The sequence below is a fragment of the Scomber scombrus genome, chromosome 2, assembly GCF_963691925.1.
Source record: "Scomber scombrus chromosome 2, fScoSco1.1, whole genome shotgun sequence".
NCBI classification, from domain to species: domain Eukaryota; kingdom Metazoa; phylum Chordata; class Actinopteri; order Scombriformes; family Scombridae; genus Scomber; species Scomber scombrus.
The window spans coordinates 22,999,280-23,019,582 of NC_084971.1; the positions used below are offsets into that span (position 1 = coordinate 22,999,280).

General features: G+C 37.4%; 2 protein-coding genes across 3 annotated transcripts in view; one reads left to right on the plus strand and one right to left on the minus strand.

Annotated features, from left to right (window-relative positions):
• Positions 1-276: 276 nt before the first annotated feature.
• anp32b (acidic (leucine-rich) nuclear phosphoprotein 32 family, member B) lies at positions 277-7,553 on the plus strand. The gene is made up of 7 exons (XM_062431655.1): positions 277-885; positions 3,639-3,788; positions 3,882-4,004; positions 4,674-4,866; positions 5,019-5,143; positions 5,229-5,295; positions 6,829-7,553. Exons 1-7 carry the CDS (start codon positions 832-834, stop codon positions 6,909-6,911), a joined length of 795 nt encoding a protein of 264 aa, XP_062287639.1. The 5' UTR covers positions 277-831; the 3' UTR covers positions 6,912-7,553.
• Positions 7,554-9,041: 1,488 nt separating this feature from the next.
• Positions 9,042-20,303, minus strand: part of coro2aa (coronin 2Aa) — a 50,107-nt gene continuing 38,845 nt past the window's right edge. For both annotated transcript variants that reach the window (XM_062431596.1, XM_062431604.1), the window contains exons 7-12: positions 19,475-19,579; positions 19,276-19,372; positions 17,276-17,388; positions 17,070-17,160; positions 15,329-15,588; positions 9,042-13,944 (exon numbers count right to left, since the gene is read on the minus strand). In XM_062431596.1, coding sequence (XP_062287580.1) covers positions 13,807-13,944; positions 15,329-15,588; positions 17,070-17,160; positions 17,276-17,388; positions 19,276-19,372; positions 19,475-19,579 — 804 coding nt within the window. In that variant the 3' untranslated portion in view covers positions 9,042-13,806. The remainder of the gene's footprint in view (positions 13,945-15,328; positions 15,589-17,069; positions 17,161-17,275; positions 17,389-19,275; positions 19,373-19,474; positions 19,580-20,303) is intronic.

A 20,303-nucleotide genomic window follows, 5' to 3' on the forward strand; every position in this document is an offset into this window, starting at 1 on the left:
ATGCTCTCTTTACTGCTGCCTAAAAACACCCCTCCTCTCTGGCCATGTGTGCAAACGAGGGGGGAAACAATCTGAGGTTTCATGGACGAAGACGACAACAGTTTGTCCATTAAAGCAGTTTATTGATCAAAATTGTCACATTGAAATCAAACACAGCAATGATCGGACAACCGATCAGTTAAAACAATGCATCATGTAGAGTATTTTTCCCCCCCTTGCAACAGGTTCTAGCTATTCAAAAACAAGGGATCTTTATGTTACATATTTGCCCTACTTACACATTTAAAGTGAAACAACAACAATTCAACGTTAAATATATAAAACCCGGACATGTTTTTTAAGCTATTTAACTTTAATAAGCAGATAAAACAAAGTTCACCATGACCTACTTTTAACATCTAAATTGGGCTGAATGCTATAATGCGTCGACTTTGCATACATGTGTATACTGCATTTCTTTATTTTATGAATTTAATACAATAAAATAAATGCCTTTGTCTTCATACATACAACATACTACTTTCCTTTGCAGAAATAAAATTGCACCATGGAACGGTGTGTGGAGGCAGCGTCATGTTTTGTGACTGCAATGCCATTTTTTTTTTTTTTTTTAGAGGCGATGGGCGTTTCTGGACGCAGATGGCGCTGTTGAGCATATATTTTGTTTCAGTCCCGTTTCCCTCCATGGTTTCTCCTCTCTCCGACTAACTTAGCGTTTGGCTCAGTTCATTATACAGTCCTATATTCTCCCTCCATTAGGGCATCTCTGCCTTTGGACTGAAGATCCCACCAAAACCCAAGAGAGAAAAGTTTCACTTTCATAGGGGCACGATGGACATGAAAAAGAGGATCCACTTGGAGCTAAGAAACAGGACACCGTCTGATGTGAGTCGTGCTTTTTTTTTTTTTTTTTATAAAACCAACCCTTAGTTTTCTGGCTAGCCTCGCTAAGCTAGCTTGCTACTTTTTCTGCTTTGCGAGTGACCTGTGTGGCTAACGTAATGGTGACCACATGGGGCTTTTTTAGATGCTGTTTCTCGGTTATAATAGTAGGGGCGGAAAAAACACGCTTCATCCCTCGATACTGTTGTGGATTTGGGCGTATAGGGGGGTTTGCAAACGAGACGAGAGAGGGGGAAAAAAGCTATATTCACAGTCGTTACTTTGAAATCAAGCTTGCTGGCATTTATTGCAGTGCTTTAACCATTTCGCAGCCTCCGTGGTCAGCGGTGCACACACCATCCAGCTCGACTCCAACATCGGGGAACAATTAGTAAACTTCTTTTCACGCCGATATGTGAGGAAATGTGCTTCCTTTAGCCATTCTCAGAGCGGTGTGTGTGTGTGTTTTATACAGACCTGGGAAGCCATGTTTGCTTGCTAGCATAACTCTGCTAAAAAAAAAACAGGGTGCCCCCCCCCATTATTATTATTACAAATGCACTTTACAAGTCATAAAGATTAACATGTAGTATTTGTGAGGTTTGGACGGAGGCTGTAGTCGATCACGAGTCTTTTAAAATCTCCCCCACAATAAGGTTACAACATGCACGGCCAAGACCCAGCATCGACAACAAAAAAAACACACTTGGTTTACGAGTCATCCATACCTTGAGCCACTGCTACTACAACACCTTTTACATAGTTCATATTTCCGCACAACTTATTACTGCAATCGTTTTGTTTAAAAGCGTAAAAGTTTACATTTTTTTTTAAAAAGGGAAAGGAGGAAGAGGGAGAGTGTGCAGTAGTTAATACCTTTAAAAACAGCGTACACACACTTGCACACAACAGCTGCATTGCCCTTTCATTCGTGTAAATATTGCACTTTTTTTGCTATCTTTTTAAAAACATGAAGTCTTTGGTGATATGATTCATTCACACAAGCAGCAGCCTCCTAACTTAGTGTTTTTGTTCCCGCCATATTACCCTCCTTTCCTTCGATACGCTGGGTCAAAAGACAACGAAAATGCATCGAGTTGTTACACCTTTAACCCCCCCCCTAAAACACACACATTATTATCATTAAACTAAACTTGGATGTTGTTTTTTTATAAGTAAGTAATCCTATCGCTTTGTTTAGCCTCCCAACACAGCAGGCTGTAATGAACAGAGCTGCCTTTCAGAGGATCCGGTGCACCGCGCTTCATGCGTGGACAGCCAAAAACACCCCGACCCGGTGGCGTCTCATGCATGAAATAAATAGTAAAATATCTGTTAAAAACACTTTAAATAGCGTGTAACTCAAGTAAAGATCACCACTCTTGCTCTTAAACAGCAGTCTTGGCTAGTGAAATGCTCATAGAGCTGCATACTGTGTCTCAGGGATCGCCATGTTGTCACTCTGTCGTCTTTGAAGCTCTGGGAGAGAGGAACTGTCTCCATCTTTGTTTTTTTTTGTTTTTTTTCTTTCTCACTAAAATTTCCGCTCTCAATGTATTTCCTTCGACCTGAAAACGACGTTGTTGCCCCTTTGTATCAAAACTGGCAAAATATCGGTCGCTCACTCGACGACGAGGAATACTCCACCTTTTCCCCCATATGAAAAGCTGGTTTAACGAGCAAGAGAGAGAGAAAAAAAGGAGAGAGAGTCTTTACTTAAAGGGTGTTTTCGCCATCCTGTCCGTCGCTGCTGGCTAATGGCGGGCAGACAGACTCCTCTACTGCACGGCAGCGTGTAAAAAGGGGGCAATGGCTAGCCTGTAGCGAGCTAGCACACTAAAATCATTGCATTTGTCATTAGTGACTGCATCAGCAAGGCCATGGGGGGAAGCTGCTTGCTGCTGTGCTCTTCCTCGTTTTCAAAGAAGTCAATATATTAAAGCAGTCAGAGCACCGGGGGGAAATTAAAGCTCGGTGTGTGCTGTATAAAAGTGCGTTTTAGATGAAGGAAGAGCGTCCATTTCTGCGCGTTTTTGCTTTGAGATATTGTCACCTTTTCACACGTTTTTGATAAGAAGTTTTCAGTGAATTGCGCAACCAGTGTGTTAGCTTTAATTGACTCAAACTAACTCCGCCTTCAAGACTTGGGTTTTTTATATAATAATATCTTATAACATTAAAAAAAGTACAAAATGTCTTTTTAATTGTTTAACACAACTGGAAAGAGCAACTTTGGTGGAGAATAGCATCCTGTTTTAACCCGTTTGTTATGTTATGTTTTGCTTTGTTTTCTTTCTTTTATATTTCAGTAAAGGCAACTGAATCAAATTAAGATGAGATGAAATTAAGATGACATTTCTTTACTTCATCCTACACCCTTTAGAACATTGAATGGCTGTTATTTTGTTTATGTAAAAAAGCTGTAATTTCTATTTTGTAATATTTCGTCGCCCATATATTTTATTTTGTTCAAAATAATAATAATTAAAATGTTCAAATAAATAAAATAAAATATTCTTTTATTAGTCCCACAATAGGGAAATTTACATTATTGCAGCAGCAAGTGGATCAATAGAAATAATAAAGTATTTCGAGTTTAGTTTGTTTAAGTCTAAATTTAACTGTACACTGTGTATGTATGTGTATATGTATATATACACATACATATATACATACACATACATAAAGCACTTTCTCAACAGATGCACAAAACGATAGAAGATACATTTTTAAATGATCATTTTTTTGTTTTTCAGGTACGAGAACTTGTCCTTGACAATTGTCGATCGGTTGAAGGAAAAATCGAAGGCCTCACAGCTGAGTTTGTCAACCTGGAGTTCCTCAGTTTGATAAATGTTGGCTTAATGTCAGTCTCCAACCTGCCTAAACTAGGAAAACTCAAAAAGGTAACATGTTGTTTCACCTTTTTACATAAAAAAGCTTAATTGTGTGTGTCTGTTAGTTTCGAGTCACACCTCTCTCTCTCTTTTGTGTTTCAGCTGGAGTTGAGTGACAACAGAATCAGTGGCGGCCTTGATGTTTTAGCAGAGAAACTACCCAACCTCACACATCTAAACCTGAGTGGCAACAAATTGAAAGACATCAGCACGTTGGAACCATTGGTACGTGTTTCTGAAGTTTCTAAATGAAACACTTGTCGTATATATCCATCTGTATGTCTGCAAGCTGGTGCAGACATGGTGATTTTTGTATTTTGTTTCATTATGGGTACAAAGTTCATAACAATCAGGCCAAAGATGTTGAATGTTTAGACAAAGCGTGGTGCACACAGCTGTGTTAATGTCAATGCAATTACATCTCAACTCACAGCGTACATTTTTAATTTTGGCACAGCTTCCTTTATTGTATATTTAGCATATAAAGAATGAGGAAGCTGTTTTTACACTACATCATGTACTTGAACTAAATGTAAAAGGAGTGCCTGAGAGATCCTTTATTATATTTGATTAATAGTCAAGTACAAAAATGTAATGTACAGGAAACACTAGAATGAATTGCACATGGTGTTTTTCTAGTTGATTGTTGTTTTTTAAGGCTTATAAGTGGATACAATTACAATTTATAATGTTAAAATTCAGGGAATTCAACTGCGAAACTGTTAATGGATAATAAATAACCAGATGCAGAAGTCTGTTTTTGTCTAATCCAATGAATAAATTACCAGTTAAATATTACAGCACAGTATCTACTGGGTGACGTATCTCAGTTGTGTCAGAGTTCAGTTCAGCCGCAGTTTCTCATCACAATTTTTCGCTGCATTTCATCAACAGAAAAAACTGGACAACCTGAAGAGTTTGGACCTGTTCAACTGTGAAGTGACAAATCTGAACGACTACAGAGAGAGCGTGTTCAAGCTGCTGCCTCAACTCACCTACCTGGACGGCTACGACCTCGAGGACAGGGAAGCCTCCGACTCTGACGGCGAGGCAGACGGAGACGGCGTAGATGACGACGACGATGAAGGTAAGAAGTTGCTTTCGTACCAGGTTGCTGCTAAATAACATAACAGGAGAATACAGTTTAACATGAAACTTGCTTTGATCTAATTGTAATATGGTTTAATTGTTTGTCTGGTAGTTTGGTTTCAGCAAGTATTCCTTTTTTTTGTTTTGCAGAGGGAGAGGAAGAGGAGGATGAGGATGGAGAGGAGGAGGACTTCGACGAGGAAGACGAAGAGGAGGAAGATGAAGAGGAGGTAGAAGGAGAAGAGGACGACGATGAGGTCAGCGGAGAAGATGAGGTAAAAAACAGAAGAAACTGCAGTTGCATCAGTCAGCATCTACTGTTTCTGATAAATCTAACTTTTATAATTCTTGTTCACCAAGGAGGAAGATTTCGGTCAGGATGGTGAAGTGGATGAAGAAGATGATGATGAGGATGAAGACGAAGACGGTATGTAACAGAGCAACTCAGACACATATTTTAAAACAATTAAACCACTTTGCACCCGGTTACTCTTTCCACACTTCAACTGTAACCTCTCAAAACGTGGCTGAAAAGTTGAGTCTTTTTTAAATGTCAAGATGGGTTCCTGCGCTTCAGGGATGGGAAGTATAACACAACATCAGATTTTTTTCATGCTGTTGCAATAAACGCTAGAGACTGGGGATAAGAATCAGCTGATAAAGTGATAAAACCTAATAGACTAACTCACAAAAAGCCTATTTAGTGTATTACTCCTTTTTAAGATTTAACTGTTTTGTATGAATACAGCCTTATTTTTTCTACACTTTCCCCTGTGTGAAAGTGCAAAACATCTCTACACAATAAAGAGCTCAATATTGACTTCATAGTGCTGCTAACATGAGGAGAATTGGCAAAAGTCAGTAGGATGTATTTAAAACTTCAGTTGTCCTGTTTTTACAATACAATACAAGCAGTATTTGTATCAATAAGAAGATGAGTTGAGTGTCCCTTTTTAGGGGAGTACCACAGTTCACTTAATAATCACCAATGAAAACGTAATATCTGGCTTAATAATCTTATATCTCTGGGTGGTTGCGGTTACTGAGGGAGTTCTGTGCTGGAGTTTTTAAAACAAGTTTGTTGGGCTTTATCAAGTTGCTGCACATTATATGCCACCCAAAACAAACAAACAATTTAATAGGGCTATTTTTCTAAATTTTGATGCCATCTACCAAGTGTCAAATTTGTCACTTTGTTGAGCAAAAATGCAGCAAAAAGGAGAATTTGAAGCGTTTCTGTGTCATACATGATATTAATCTGACTATGTTAAATTTTGCACTGTTGATGAGACATAACAAGACACTTATAGACGTCATCATTGGATATTAGATGTTATAACAGGCATTTTTCACTTATTTTCTGACATTTTATGGATCAAAACCCTATTTGAGGCAATAATTGGCAGATTAATCATTAATGAAAATAATCTTTAGTTGTAGCCCGACATTTAGATCTTATTCCTATTGAGTGTCAATACACTGGACAGAGGTGCTTACCAAATGCGTTTTAATGTAATGTAAAATGTGGGAGAGAGAAACATAGTGGTATCAGACACATCTTATACTATGTTTATTTTCAACACATAATCATATAACATTATAACTCGTAATGACAGCAAAACCTGATAGTGACAGTTTGTCCACACAATCCCAACAATCCCATTAGAAGATTTTTTACTTCTGGTCGTTGTTTATGAAGATAAAAAACACTAAATACTTGTCAAGAAGCGTGTCTATTTCTAACATATTTAGCACTAACAACAGCACTTCTGTCACGTGATGAACACAAAGAAAAACAAAATGTGTGGATCAATGTTTTATGTAGATAATATGAATCTGTAAGTCTGGTTGTTACAGCTTAAAGATTTAATATCTCCTTTCAATTAACTGTTGTTTGTTAAGATGAAAGCTTTATGGTTTTGACAATGTTTTTTTTTTTTCTCCCCCTCTTTGCCCCCAGACGCAGAAGCTGGCAAAGGCGAGAAGAGAAAGCGAGACCCAGAGGATGAAGACGACGACGACGATGATGAAGACGACGATTAAGAGCAAAACTGAAAACGAGAGCCTACCGAGTTACCTTTCCTCCCCCCCACAAACCCGAACGTCCGCCCTCCTACAACTCGCACCGCTGTTGTAATCCACGTCTACCCCCCCAGCTCTGAGCTCTTTAACGGGGCAAGACTGTACCGGATGGGTGGGCCGAGTGGAGCTGCCCCCCCCCCCCCCCCCCCCCCCACCGCCTCTTTTCTTTTTTTTTCTTTTTTCTCCTCCCTCCCCATGGAACTGAGAGCCACCCAACACCCTCCACCTCACCCGACCCACGGCTCCCCCGAGGTTCTCAGGCAGCCCACCACTCAGCATTCCACAATTTCACTGTCGACCCCTCTTTATGTATTCCTGTGTGAGGACTTTGGGACTGGTATCTAGTTTTGGGTCTGTGCTTTTAATATTTTGTTGAATGAATTATTTTTTGTTGTTGGGTTTATTATTTCTCATTTTTTGTCTTTATTTTTTTTTTTTTCTGTTCCTTATTTTTTCCCCAATAAAATTATTGCTATAGCAGCTGTGCAACCAGCGAGCCATGATTTTTTTGTGTGGCCGCCTGTTGCACAAATCAAGGTTGTAGCTACATTTTTACTTTCTGTATGACAAGAAAACAACTTTGTAAATAAAATGTTAACATTTTATGCTTTTTTTCTCTTCCTGCCTTGCTTTTCTGGTGTCCCAAAACTAACGTAAAGTAGCGGAACAGTGGCCACGTTTTCTCATCCACCTCCACTGTTGTGCTCTCAACATGTTCTCTGCACTGATGGTGACTGTAGACAACAGTCCACAGCAAAGGCTTTGTCTCTTCTTTACGGATTGTGTATCTTAATATAATACTCACTTACTTATATGTACATTTAAAGGAATATTAGTCAATATTATCATTCCTCCTGTCCACACTGGCCATGAGGAGATCCCTTCTGAATGTAAGTCCTTGATGTTGTACAAAAATATGTAGTTAAGCCAAAGCCGGTATGCGGCTTTAGTAGTTTGGGTTGGTCCAATCAAGTGGGTATCTTCTAAAGTCACAGTCCTTTTTCTTTCAAATTGTCTCTGTGCTTCCTTCAAAGAGATTTTTACAGAAAGACTTCCCACTTGGTTTGTCTCACATCCATTTTGCTTACTGCATTTTTGCACATATGAATGTGGATTTGCTCCTATTTCTTACATTGGAGCGAGATCTCTGCAAGCAGTGGTTTCAAACCCTTTTGGCTTGATAACACAGATTAAAAATAAGTAATGTTTACTTGGACAGACTACACAAGTGAGCTGTGAGCAGCTAAATCTCTCCAGGTTGTTTCATTTGAACAAGTTTAAAGGGGCCAAAGGGCCTAAACTAGCCAGGATTTCACAAGACTAAAGAAAAGATAAGAGAAAATGACTTTTGCATTTTCCCAGGTTGGGAACCAGCAGAGTACAGTGATAAATAGCTCTGTAAATGTACATATGGTCATATGAGTATTGTTTAAAGAGATTTCCCCTTTTAAGTTTAATGCTGTAGTAGCTTGTATAGCCTGTAGTGAATAATACATTATGTAGCCGAGCAGTAATTTTATCACCCCACAGAAACATTAATGTAACTCCAAGATAGAGAGAACTTGTCTGTGGCGCCTTATTTTTATCATTAAGCCCAGAAATGGCAACCAAACAGCATTATATTGTTTTTGAGGAACAATAATTTTGTTTTTAAAACAGTTTCTGGCTTCTGCATCTTTCAGGGCCTCTTTTTGAATACTAAACAAAAGCCAGGCAATCGTGTACACAGATGAAAAATGCTGTCTGTCCACATGTTGCAGCCTGAGCAGCTCAGGAGGGAGCAGAAACTCCTACATAGTCAACAGTTCATTGCAAGCTGACTCTGCTCAAATATTAATGTGTTTTGTACTGAGTGAAACATTTTATACTTCACTTTACTTCTTCAGGCAGGATAATCATCTGTTCTGTCAGAGAAGATCTAAAACAAAAAAATGTATTTCCCAGAAAAATACAATATTTTATATGATTAATTAATATTTTTAAAGTAATAGGATAAAATCTTTTTTCCAGTTTTAATAAATTTACACATTTAGAGACAATAATTGCATTTAAAAAGCACCTAAATCAGGCACGGTGAGGCTCATATTAACTCTTAAATGAAATGGTTTATTAAATCATACATCATCGCCACAGTGAATGCTACAGTTGACTCTGCAGCGACATTATTGCTCCAGTATAACATAAAGAGACTGTCGGAGTGTGCATGCTTTAACACAGTCAGGGTCTCTGGAATGGATTGGTGTTGTTTTTCCCATTTGGCTGGTAGAGATTTTTCTCTGAGGACTTTGTGTTGGCCACATTCATAACAGAGCAGCAGAATAATGATCACTTGCAGAGTTGTGCTGTTGCAGTTTTCTGTACAGTAATACAATCATCACTGTACCACAACACTATAATGAAAACAAATATATGGAGAAATACTTTCCACTGCTGCTTACTGCCAGTTATTCATCCTAATGTATGACGTGTGTATACTTTAACCACAAAAGTCAAAAGGAAATGACAAAGGGTCAAAGGGCATTTGTTGAACCAGCTGGCAGTGATGTCATTATTTTTCTTGTCCTTATGATAAACAGCTGCTTCAATAGTGTATAATTTCACCTAACACTGCAGAAGTGGAATCAGTTTCAATCGCTCTAATATTGCACTTTAAAGTAGAAGAAAGAGATCAATGCAGCAGAGATCAAGATGTCCTGCTATTGGTCTTGTTCTAAAATGGGGGATGTATATACCCATGTCTTTCAACCTCTGCACTGCCAGTTTATTATGCGATTTTTGTATTAAAAAAAAAAAAGTAGTGTCCAAGTCCACACTGAGACCAAAGTCTGTAAAAAAACAACCCTGATGATGTCATCGAGGTCATTTTTGAAGACACGACAAAGGTCCGTCAGAGCCACAGAAAACATTATACAACCTTTTCTTTTTTTACAGGCTGAGTCACATGTTTAAAATTGTTGGAATAACCCTTTAACAAAACTGAATAGTGTTATTCCACAACATAAATGAACAGTGTGTACTAACTATACCAGTGTTTTAAAGGCCTTGCACACACACACACACAGGTATTTTCACCTATTTTGTCTAAATGGACTCATTCTCAGGACCGTGTTGGCATGTAAAGACTGCGCTTGATTGACTTCTCTCTGTCCATTCTAATGTACCTGTTCATAAGAGGATATCACCTATGATTCATGTTGTTTTATGTAATTCATGCAGAGCTCCACCCAACTTCGCCCTGAGCAGAAGTCTAATGCTGCATTCATGTCACTTTGGAATTATTAGAATTACAAGATTCGATCTTGTAATTGCGTTCACGCCAACTTCCAAGTCTGTAAGTATGACCTGGAAAGTCTGACCTCTTCTGAAGGCGCTGATGTATCCAATTTGGCACTTCATGATTCAGAAATTCTTCAAAATGTGACAAATAGGAACGCTTCACATCAGCCAACGTCTGCCGTTCATGGTGATTAAACCAAAATTTAATGGCTGTATTTTATGTTGTTCGTGCAGTATTTTTAATCATCACTCGTAAGTAATAAACATGAGAATCTTTTCCATCCATGACATTAATCCCATATGACCTGAATGCAACATCATCAATTAAAATAAATGGTAACACCTGCGTGTGTGCCCAGGATCTTTAACAGGAACATACCACAGACATATTATCAGAGGATGGAACAACAACACCAGATCAGTTTAAAATATTTCTGACTTGCTGTGAAATTGCCACATGAGTTCCACCAATGAAACAGCCTGTAATATAATGAATGGGTCAGCTAATGTTAGCAGTATGTGGGCACACAGGTGTGAGTTTATTGGAGCAGCAACGACAAGACAGAGATTTGCTGTTGACAGTCTGGTCACTATAAAACTGTGCTGAAGAAATGGGCTCAAAATTGCAGCAGCTATTGTTATTTAGCAAGTGATATGCTGTATTTCTTGCAGGTAGAGAACAGCATTTAGCACCAAATTCACAAACTATTGAATTATTCCTCTCAAATTAACCATTTTTGGGAGACTTTTTTTTTTTAAAGGCAGAAATAATTACTATAAAAATGCAAACAAGATCTATTTTGGGTGAGGGAGAAATACAAACACAGATTCAGATCAAACAGTTTGAAATGGTTTTAAAACTGTTACCTAAAAATGTGAACAAACAGCCACATCAGCCCTTGGGCAAGTCCACTGACCAACTGTAGAAACACCAGAGCCTGGTGGGAATGTGTTGAGACTTGTCCACCAACAGCAGAGTTTATCCTGGTCTGGTGCTGCTGCTCCTAGACAAAAGTCAGCCAGGGTTGGAGCTGTGCTAGAATTGTCCTGCTGGAGGTCAACGGGGTCACAGATCACAATTGTATTGAGGCCAGTTTGTCTGTGCGTTTGTGGGTCGGTGTGGCATTTTCCATGTGATACCTTTTTGACAAGTGGCCATGAAACGTATGCCAAATCTACAATATCATTACTGTGCTCGTGCCGCTGTCCACTACATAAATACAGGCATGCCTGGCTGTTCAAACTTTGCACGCTGGTTATCTTTGGATCAACTAACAGCTATATATATTGTGTTATCTAATATCTGCAAGCAGTTCAGTGACATATATGCATATATACATAGCTATGAATGGTATTGTTCCTCTCAACAAGCAGGTGAGAGACAAGGGAATGTTTTGTCTTGTTAGGTTGTTTAAAAAAAATAAAAAAAAAGTGAGTAAAAACAAACTGCTAGGAGCCTGAAAGCAACAGATATGAGGAACTGGTCCGACTGCAACATAGAAGAAACTATGAACACCATTAAGAAGTTCCCTGAGGGAAAATACATTTTTTTTATGCAATTTGGATAGATTGCTCAATATACATTTATGCACATTTTACAGTTCAAGCCTTTTGTGATTTCTTAAAAGATTATCATTTAGCAGAGCATTTAAAAACTGACAAATCACATGAAAATAATCATAAAGAGAGAAAAAAAAGACCATTGCCTTTTTAAAAGGTAGTTTTTTTTCACCAGCCTCGTTCAGATTATGTATTTTCTCAAAGGGTTTCCTTTTTTCTTTCTAAAAAAACTGAATCATCATGCTGAAAATTTCTGTCCATATTCTACAAAAACAAATGTATATTTCTGTTTTTTCCTTGCTTGTAAACGTTGAGCAACAGTCCTTATTATTACTCTATTTGTCATTGTCTTCATCAGCAATAAAGTTTTCTTAATTGTCATTTAATTGTGGATGTTAAAACTTTTCCACTATTGTGAGCATGTTTACGGCTTCTTGTCCACATTGGCTTAAAAACTGAGCTTGATAGCTGTAGTTTCTAAGATATGAATAAAAAAAAAAAAAAAATCTCCACTCAAAGTCACTCATTTCATCAGAGTGGGCAATATGGATAAAGTCCTTTATCATTTTATCAAATTTTAGAATGCAATATTGATATATGTCATTGTCAACTTACTTGAAAATCTTTTATATTTATATTGAGAAACTGTATCAGAATAAAATAAACAGATGGGAAAAATTTGTTTAGGACAACTCAATAAATTTCATCACAATGATGCAAAAATCTTATTTAAATACTATATCAACAAAGCAGCCCTGCTCATTAATTTGAAAGACTATCCACAATACATATAGACAGTAATACATGTAGAAAATGTTAAAAGGGATAGTTACCACAGTATAAATTGTATGATAAAATCTCTGGCTGTAGAGAAATTCATCATTATCTTACCCAACTGTTCCTGTGCTCTCACAACAGTACAGTAGTACTGATACACTTTAAAATTAAAATATGAGCAGAAAAAACCCAGCATCATGTTTCAGGTTCTTACAAAGAGCAATAAAAGAAACCCTTTACCAGAAAATACACTGAAAGTCAAAAGAAAAGTCAAACACAAACTAACCCGGAAGTGTTGCGGTACTCCGGTTCTACAATGGCTTTAAAAAGTTTATTCACAGTGACTCCACATTAGTGAGAATAAGTCTTCTTAAACATTTTGCGTCCAAAATTACAATTTCAAGTTTTGATTTAAATGGCCGATATTTCATTTGAATGCTTTTTAAAATAAATTAAAAGTTAAGATCAAAGCAGCTACATGGCATCATTGGTTTCTGCTGTGAGAAGGGTTGATTTTCCACCAATTTTCCAGTTATTTCAAAATTTTAAAAAAACTAAAAAACTAAAAATCTCAATGGAAAGCCAGAACACAGCTGAGAGGATGACAGAGTCATTCGTTTAGCTCACACTCTCATTCAAGCACACAAACATCTATCGTTACAAACACCGCAGCCATCTCCACTTACAGTAGTTTAAATATTGGAAAAAACAATCACCAAGCATAGAAAATAAATTCTGCGTTATCTTACAATCACACAGGATGTCTGCGACTACCCTGCAACGACTTTCAAAACACCAAGCAGACAGCCACATCATTCAGTCAAGACGGGCACAAACATCCTTTTATCAGCTACAAAGAGCATAAAAAAGCTAAAAATTACAATAAACTTGCATAGCTGTGAAGCGTACAAAAGAAACAGGAGAAAAAAAAAGGTCAACAGGTGCAAAGAGTTTTAAAACATGTTACGTCATAGGTAAGAATCAGTGTTTGAGAGTATGTACCTGAATAAAGAATATATGCACCTTGTGTAGAATCGACAAGATGACAGTATGAAACACAAAGTCGAGGTGATACTGGTTTAAATTGCCCCTCTGCGGTGAGTATGAGGGGCTCACAAGAAGAAAAGAGGTGAGTCAGGACTATAAGAAGAAAGTGATGGTATGAAAATGTGGTTAGTACTTTTGTACAGTAATGCTTGTGTCCCGTGAGGAGGCGGAGGTGACTCCATGGCAGGGGCAAGTTTTAAAGTGAGCTCTTTGGCTGGGTGTTTTTGATGTTCTTAATCTCCAGCTCCAGCTGTGTGATGTGCACGTCCCTCTGGTTGAGGAGCTCCCTCAGCCGTCGGATTTCCTCCTGCTGCTTGTGGAACTTCAGAAGCAGCTGCGGACAAAGCATAAAACACAACATATTGAGATATATCAGGGGAATAATATCCACAGGAGATGTGAGAAATGTGTTCAACCACTTTTAAGCTACAGTTTCTGTTTGGTTTCCGAAAAAACATCTTCAAAGAGCGTCACCTTACTGTTTAGAAGCCATAATCCAGATGAAAGAAGTTCTGAGTGGATAAAAATGTTGATACATTCATCTAGTTTATCGCATTTAATTATTACCATGTTCTCTTGGCAATAGTCAACGATGACGCTGATAGTGCTCTATAATTTTGTTATCGCCAAGAAATCACATGAAAAGATCAACAGTGTGTCTGTCTGAGAGTTCTAACTCCCAAACCTATTCTTTTATCTTTAAAATTGGTCATAAATAAATGCTTTCATTTAAAAAAAAAAAAAAAAAAAAGGCAAAATAATGTCTTTTAACAGCTGGGCATTGTAGTTTTCTTAGCAAATGTTACTCAAACAGGAGTAGTGCATTTGTTGGGGACTATTTCCAACTCTAGATTAATACACATTTGGTGTGTTAATTGGTATTTATGGCAGCCGGACAGTGTATGTAGGGTTTAAAATAAAGTACAGTGCCCATTGTTCATTGTTATGAAGGAACATTAATGAAACACTGTGACTCGCTGATATGTTTTTAATGTTATGGACAACAATGGAGGTCAATGGCACAAAGGAAGAAGTTTGATCAGTTTGACAACACATGAAATACTTGTAATTCTAGTCGTTGTTGGTTTTGGTCTTTTAATGGATTTGTTGACTATATGAAAACTATTGATCATCAGCCTCATCCTTTAAGTTTCATGAGCAGCAGCAAATTTGTCATTGACCTTTTTTTTACCACAGGTTTTGCTTTTAAGGCCACAGAAAAGCTTCAACCTTCTGATTGAAGTAGCTTGTTCGGGCTGTACGAGCATAATTAATGTATTATATTTTCATTTACGGATGACAATGTGTAATTTTATATTATTCAAACAAAAACACACCACTGGATAAAAAGTTTCCGAGACAAACTAGATTATAGGTTTAAAGTCTTTACATGATGTATTTATTTTACTTTGTTTTTAATTTTGTGGTTTGTTATTAGAGATGTGAAAACAGAGTAATCTAACTCTCAGTTCTCTATGATTAAAACTACATCTAATATTCAGGATTAGTGCATCAATAATACAGAAATGTAGGCCACATTCCTAATTCTTCTAATGGATTTATGGCAAGCAGGAAGATCAGTTTTATCAAAAAATAGCATTGGCATGTACATTTTTTAACTTTTCTCTTCGAACATATGTGTTCAAATTTCCACAACAAAAATTTCGTACAGACAGCAGGATATACATTCGAACAGAGACACTAAAACCACTCTGTACCTCGTTCTCTGTCCGAGGAGGAGAGCAGAGTGTGAGGTCTTCTCCGTTGCTAACAGGCATCCAACTCTTGTCTCCCTCTGTAAGACCGTTGCCCTCCTTGCGGTCTTTGGTCCCTAGTTGGTCCTGAATGTACGCCAGCTGCAGCATGCCCGGCCTGTTCTGCGACCTGCGACTGTCCAGCGAGTTTCCGGGCCCCTTGCTCAGCTCTGAATATGACTCTGCTACTTGACTTCCCGGCTTCAGAGACATCAGCACTGGACCTGGAAGATAACGAGAGTGACCGGGAAAAAGATGAGCTACTTAGTCTCGATGTTTTATTCATGCGTACTGAAGGACTACTATTACTAAAATGAATGTTCCTGACGCTAACATGAATTGTACTCAGTTTGGTTTGATGTTGGACATTGAAAACAGTTAAATACAATTTTGAAGTACTTGAACTTTACACTACATATGACTCAGCTTTACCTACTAGTTACTTTGCATATTCAGATAGATTTCACTTCCAAAACATTTAATCAACAAATTAAATGATGAATCTTTATGAACTACTCAACAGTATATTGATACAGTATGTACTCAGAGAGATTTTAAATGGAGGACTTGATATTGCCACTTTTACTTAATTAAAGGATTTTAGCATTTCTCCTACCACTGGTGAGGAATTACTAATAGATTATATACAATAGAACTAAAATAGGGGATGAGATGCTGGAGAAATTGTGGGGATGACGAGGCAAACCACCACCACATTTTTTGGAGCTGCCCAAGATTACAACCATTTTGGGAAAATACCAAGAGAACTATGCAGCGTATTCTTGGACACCAGATTCCACAGACATGTACGACTCTTTATCTCGGTGATCTACCAGAAGGAATAACAGGGAATGATAGATATCTTTTAAAAATACTGACCACAGCAGCAAAAAAAGCAATTACCGACCCACCTACGGTCAACAATTGGCTAGGAATTGTAAAAGAGATCCATGAGATGGAAAGATTGACTTTTTTACTTAGACTGAGAAAAGACTTGTATAACGCAAGACGGACGAAATGGACAATGTTTTTGCTGGAGTAAGGAAGGTGTTTGGGGATTGCCAGTAAACTATTTAAAAGGGTGTTTAAATATGTAATTTGTCTTCTGCATGATATATGAGCTACAAATTAAGTAGTACTGTGTAGAAACCCCTGTCCAAAATTCATACATATTGTGAAGATGTAGAGGATGTCAAGTGCCTGGCCATGATGTTTTGTTTTTATTTATTTTGTGTACTGTGATGTTTGTTGTTTGCGATTTTCTGTCAAAAATCGAATAAAAATGTAAGCATTAAAAAAATAAAATATAATAGGGGATGAGAGGAAAGCAAAATACAATAATCCAATTAATATATTGCACAAAATAGTTTTACATGTGTAAACAGATGTTTTCATACATCATCATCATAAATACTTGTTAACTTTAATATTTATTTCAGACATCACCCAGTCCTGCTTGTGTGTGTTTATTGGAATTGATTTTAATCTTGAGTATGATTCAGTTTGGAGCAGTTTACCAGAGCACTTGAAAAAGCCCCCAACCGCACTGCTAATATATACACACACACACACACACACACACACACACACACACACACACACACACACACACACACACACACACACACACACACACACACACACACACACACACACACACACACACACACACACACACAAACAAAAACAGACGCTTAGTTCTGACCTTTGTCGATACCGCTGAGCCACTCCTCTGAGCTCAAAGCAGGTTTGTTACCGGCTGTCATTGGATAGATGTCTTCTTGGTACGACTCCGACTGCAAACACATACACAGCACATTCAGACACACAGCAAATGAGGTCACTGAAGTTTATCTAGATCAAAATTGATGTGGTTGTTTTTTTCACATCACCTAGTCGGTGTTGTCTTACCCTGCGGGGTACGATCATGGACAGAGGCTCAATGAGACCCTTGATTGTCACCAGTTTGTAGAACCTGAACACCTCACACGAGCTCACATCTAGGCCTCTCTTTGGCATCACACCTGCAGGACGACAGACCGAACATCGTAAGTCCAGAAACGTACTGTGCTGTACGACAACTGAACAGCTACTCTACAGGAAGTGCACTGACTGACAGATAAAGATCATACTCAGACATCTCAGAACACAGGAAGACAAAACAATAATGATAAAGATTAAATGTACATTATGGTTCAACAAGAAGATAATGCTATTCATAATGCTATTCATTTTACATGTTACATGTTATGATCATATTGCTCATAACTATACTGTTAACCAAACAGCACCCCACCAGAGAACAGGTACAACACAACATGTGTGCAGCAGAAACTATGAGCTTTTTAGTCCTTTAACATCTACTTCTACTTTTGGGTGTGTTTTGCCTACATTAAAACAAATTGATATTTCTTTAATTAATTTAATTTAATCTAAACAGAAGAACTAAAGATTGGACTTGAATTAAATGTACAATGCAAGTATGATGTTCAAATAGACAAGAGCATATAACTGCACACTTACATAAATGTGTTGTGAAAGTACAAATGTGAAAATATCATAGCACAAATATAAGCAACAATTATTCGATTTATTGATCTACAGAAAATTAACTGGTAACACTTTGATAATCAATTACTCATTTTTTACTCGTCTTTTATTTTAAAGAAGAAATGCAAATATTATCTGGTGCTAGCATCTTTAATGCGAATATTTTGATACTGTAGATATATGGAAGTATATATATTTGGGTTGTGGACCAAAAAAATACATTTAAAGTTCAATCTGTGGCTTTGGGAAATAGTGATAAACATTTTTTACCATTTTCTTACATTTTATATATACATAAATAGACATTTAAAATCTGCTAATAACATCATTATATTGTGTTATAAATCATTCATTAGATCTTTATATACTGCTTATAAATAGGGGGGACTTAAACAGTTACCCAAAGACTCTGTTGATTATAAAAATGCTAACTAAATGAAATATCTCAAATACAATTTAAAAAAAGTGACTTATCAGTTTTTTTTATTTTCATCATTACAATTCATCATTTATCAAATATTAATACAATATGTGTTAGAATATTTGAGAATATACCATATATAATACTGAGTATAACCGCCATGACCAAACATTCTTATCTATTTGTACATATATGTTAAAATACTAACTACGTACAACTTTTCATAGTATTGAGATTTCATTAAAGATTTACATCATGCTACCATGTCCATAAGTGTCCAGTAAGTTTTTGAAAATCTCCCATCCCACAATATTCTTGCCTCTTATCTTGCGTCCTCATTCACCACAACAAGCAAGTAAGACATGAGTTTAAAACATCTGCATGTCACTCTGCATGATGTACGACTTGCACTTTGGTTTGGCTATTCAAATACGGCAGGCTTATTTGCACAGCAGCTTTGCTTACAGGTGCAAGAGAGTCAGCACAGCCAGGACACGGGCGGAGTTTCTGTTTCACTGACACATATTGTAAACATTCAACCAAGGAAATAGTTAAATGAAGTGTCCACCATGTTGGAGTTGGTTGTTTTTTTTAAAAGCATATAGTAGCTGAGTGTAAAGGCAGCTGAGTTTGAGTCTTTAACATTGAGTGTATGTAAGATAAGATAATATAATCCTTTATTAGTCCTACAATGGGGAATTTATAGTGTTAAAGCATCAAGTGGATAGCAATAATAGAAAGAACAGTGTAAAGAATAGTAAATAATAAGTAAATACAAAAGCAATAAACAATAGTAGTAAAAATATAGTAAAAAAAATAGTAATCTTATGTACTAATATACATTTTGAGTAAATTGGTGGTGTCAGAATGATAATATACCAGATTCTGACACTGATATTGCACAGATTGTAGTGTTTGTGTTTGTGTGTGTGTTCCTTACCCATCCCTTTCTGAGGTAGGTGTGAGCGGTACTCTGTTAAAAAGTGGATATACGGTTTTTCTGAGCTGATCTCATAGTACCTGATATTCCCGTCACCCTGAGGGAGACAAGAGGAGTCTTTGAAACATGTACTGTATGTTGTGTATGAAAGTTGTCACATAATTATGGAACTTTCAGGGGGTTGCTTTTGGAGACCCACCTTCCCAGCAAGGTAGAGCATGTGTGTGTCGGGGTCGTAGAAAGGAAAGATGACCCCTGACGAACCATCCAGGTTATCTTCTAACAAAGGCACAGACAGATCATCCTACAAACACAAACAGAAATTTAAAAAAACAAACAATTTAAAATGAAAAGCAACACTCAAGCACAAGTGACGTGTAAAGCGTCCCCTGATATCAAACCACTCAATCATTTAAATCCACTACTACGTAAGAAGCACTCTCTCCACTGAATTAAAAAACACTGAGCGCTCAATCCCTAATCCGTGCCTCGGCCATAATCCCCCACCCACGATACACTCTCACACTCTCACACATCAAAACACACCAGTCAGCCAGCGACACCGACGCAATTATGAACTAAAAGGTTTGATTAGAGTCCTGCGAGATGACATAATGTAACATGACAGAAGTTTGGCTGTAGTTTACGCTCAGTAAATGTTTCTGATGTTCGTCTGATGGTTTTTACTTCTCCATCATTTTGTCCACTAGATGGCAGAGTAGTGTGTGACACGTGTGCAGCTTCATATTGTGAGAGGCTGGGTGGTGTTCTGCAGTATTTTAGCCGGGGAAGAGCAAATTAGATAAACTGATGAGTTATTGTACATTAAATCGCATATTTAATTGACTGCTTTGTATCAAACTTCTGCCTAAATTTTATTTCTATTCATATTTATCTGTTTTTCATTTAGTTTTTTATCACGGCTCTGTGATGCTCAGGGGATTTAATCACGTGGGACAGGAAATAAGGCCACCTTGAGTTGTGACCTCTCTGGTGGTGATGTAATACGCTGCCCATGACTTCATTTG

What these genes read in the sequence shown, in the direction of transcription:
- anp32b (XM_062431655.1), top strand. Translation starts at nt 832, where the DNA reads ATGGACATGAAAAAGAGGATCCACTTGGAGCTAAGAAACAGGACACCG. An exon ending in TCAGCACGTTGGAACCATTG is followed by an intron (nt 4,005 to 4,673) that starts GTACGTGTTTCT and finishes TTTCATCAACAG; the next exon opens with AAAAAACTGGACAACCTGAA. An exon ending in TGAGGATGAAGACGAAGACG is followed by an intron (nt 5,296 to 6,828) that starts GTATGTAACAGA and finishes CTTTGCCCCCAG; the next exon opens with ACGCAGAAGCTGGCAAAGGC.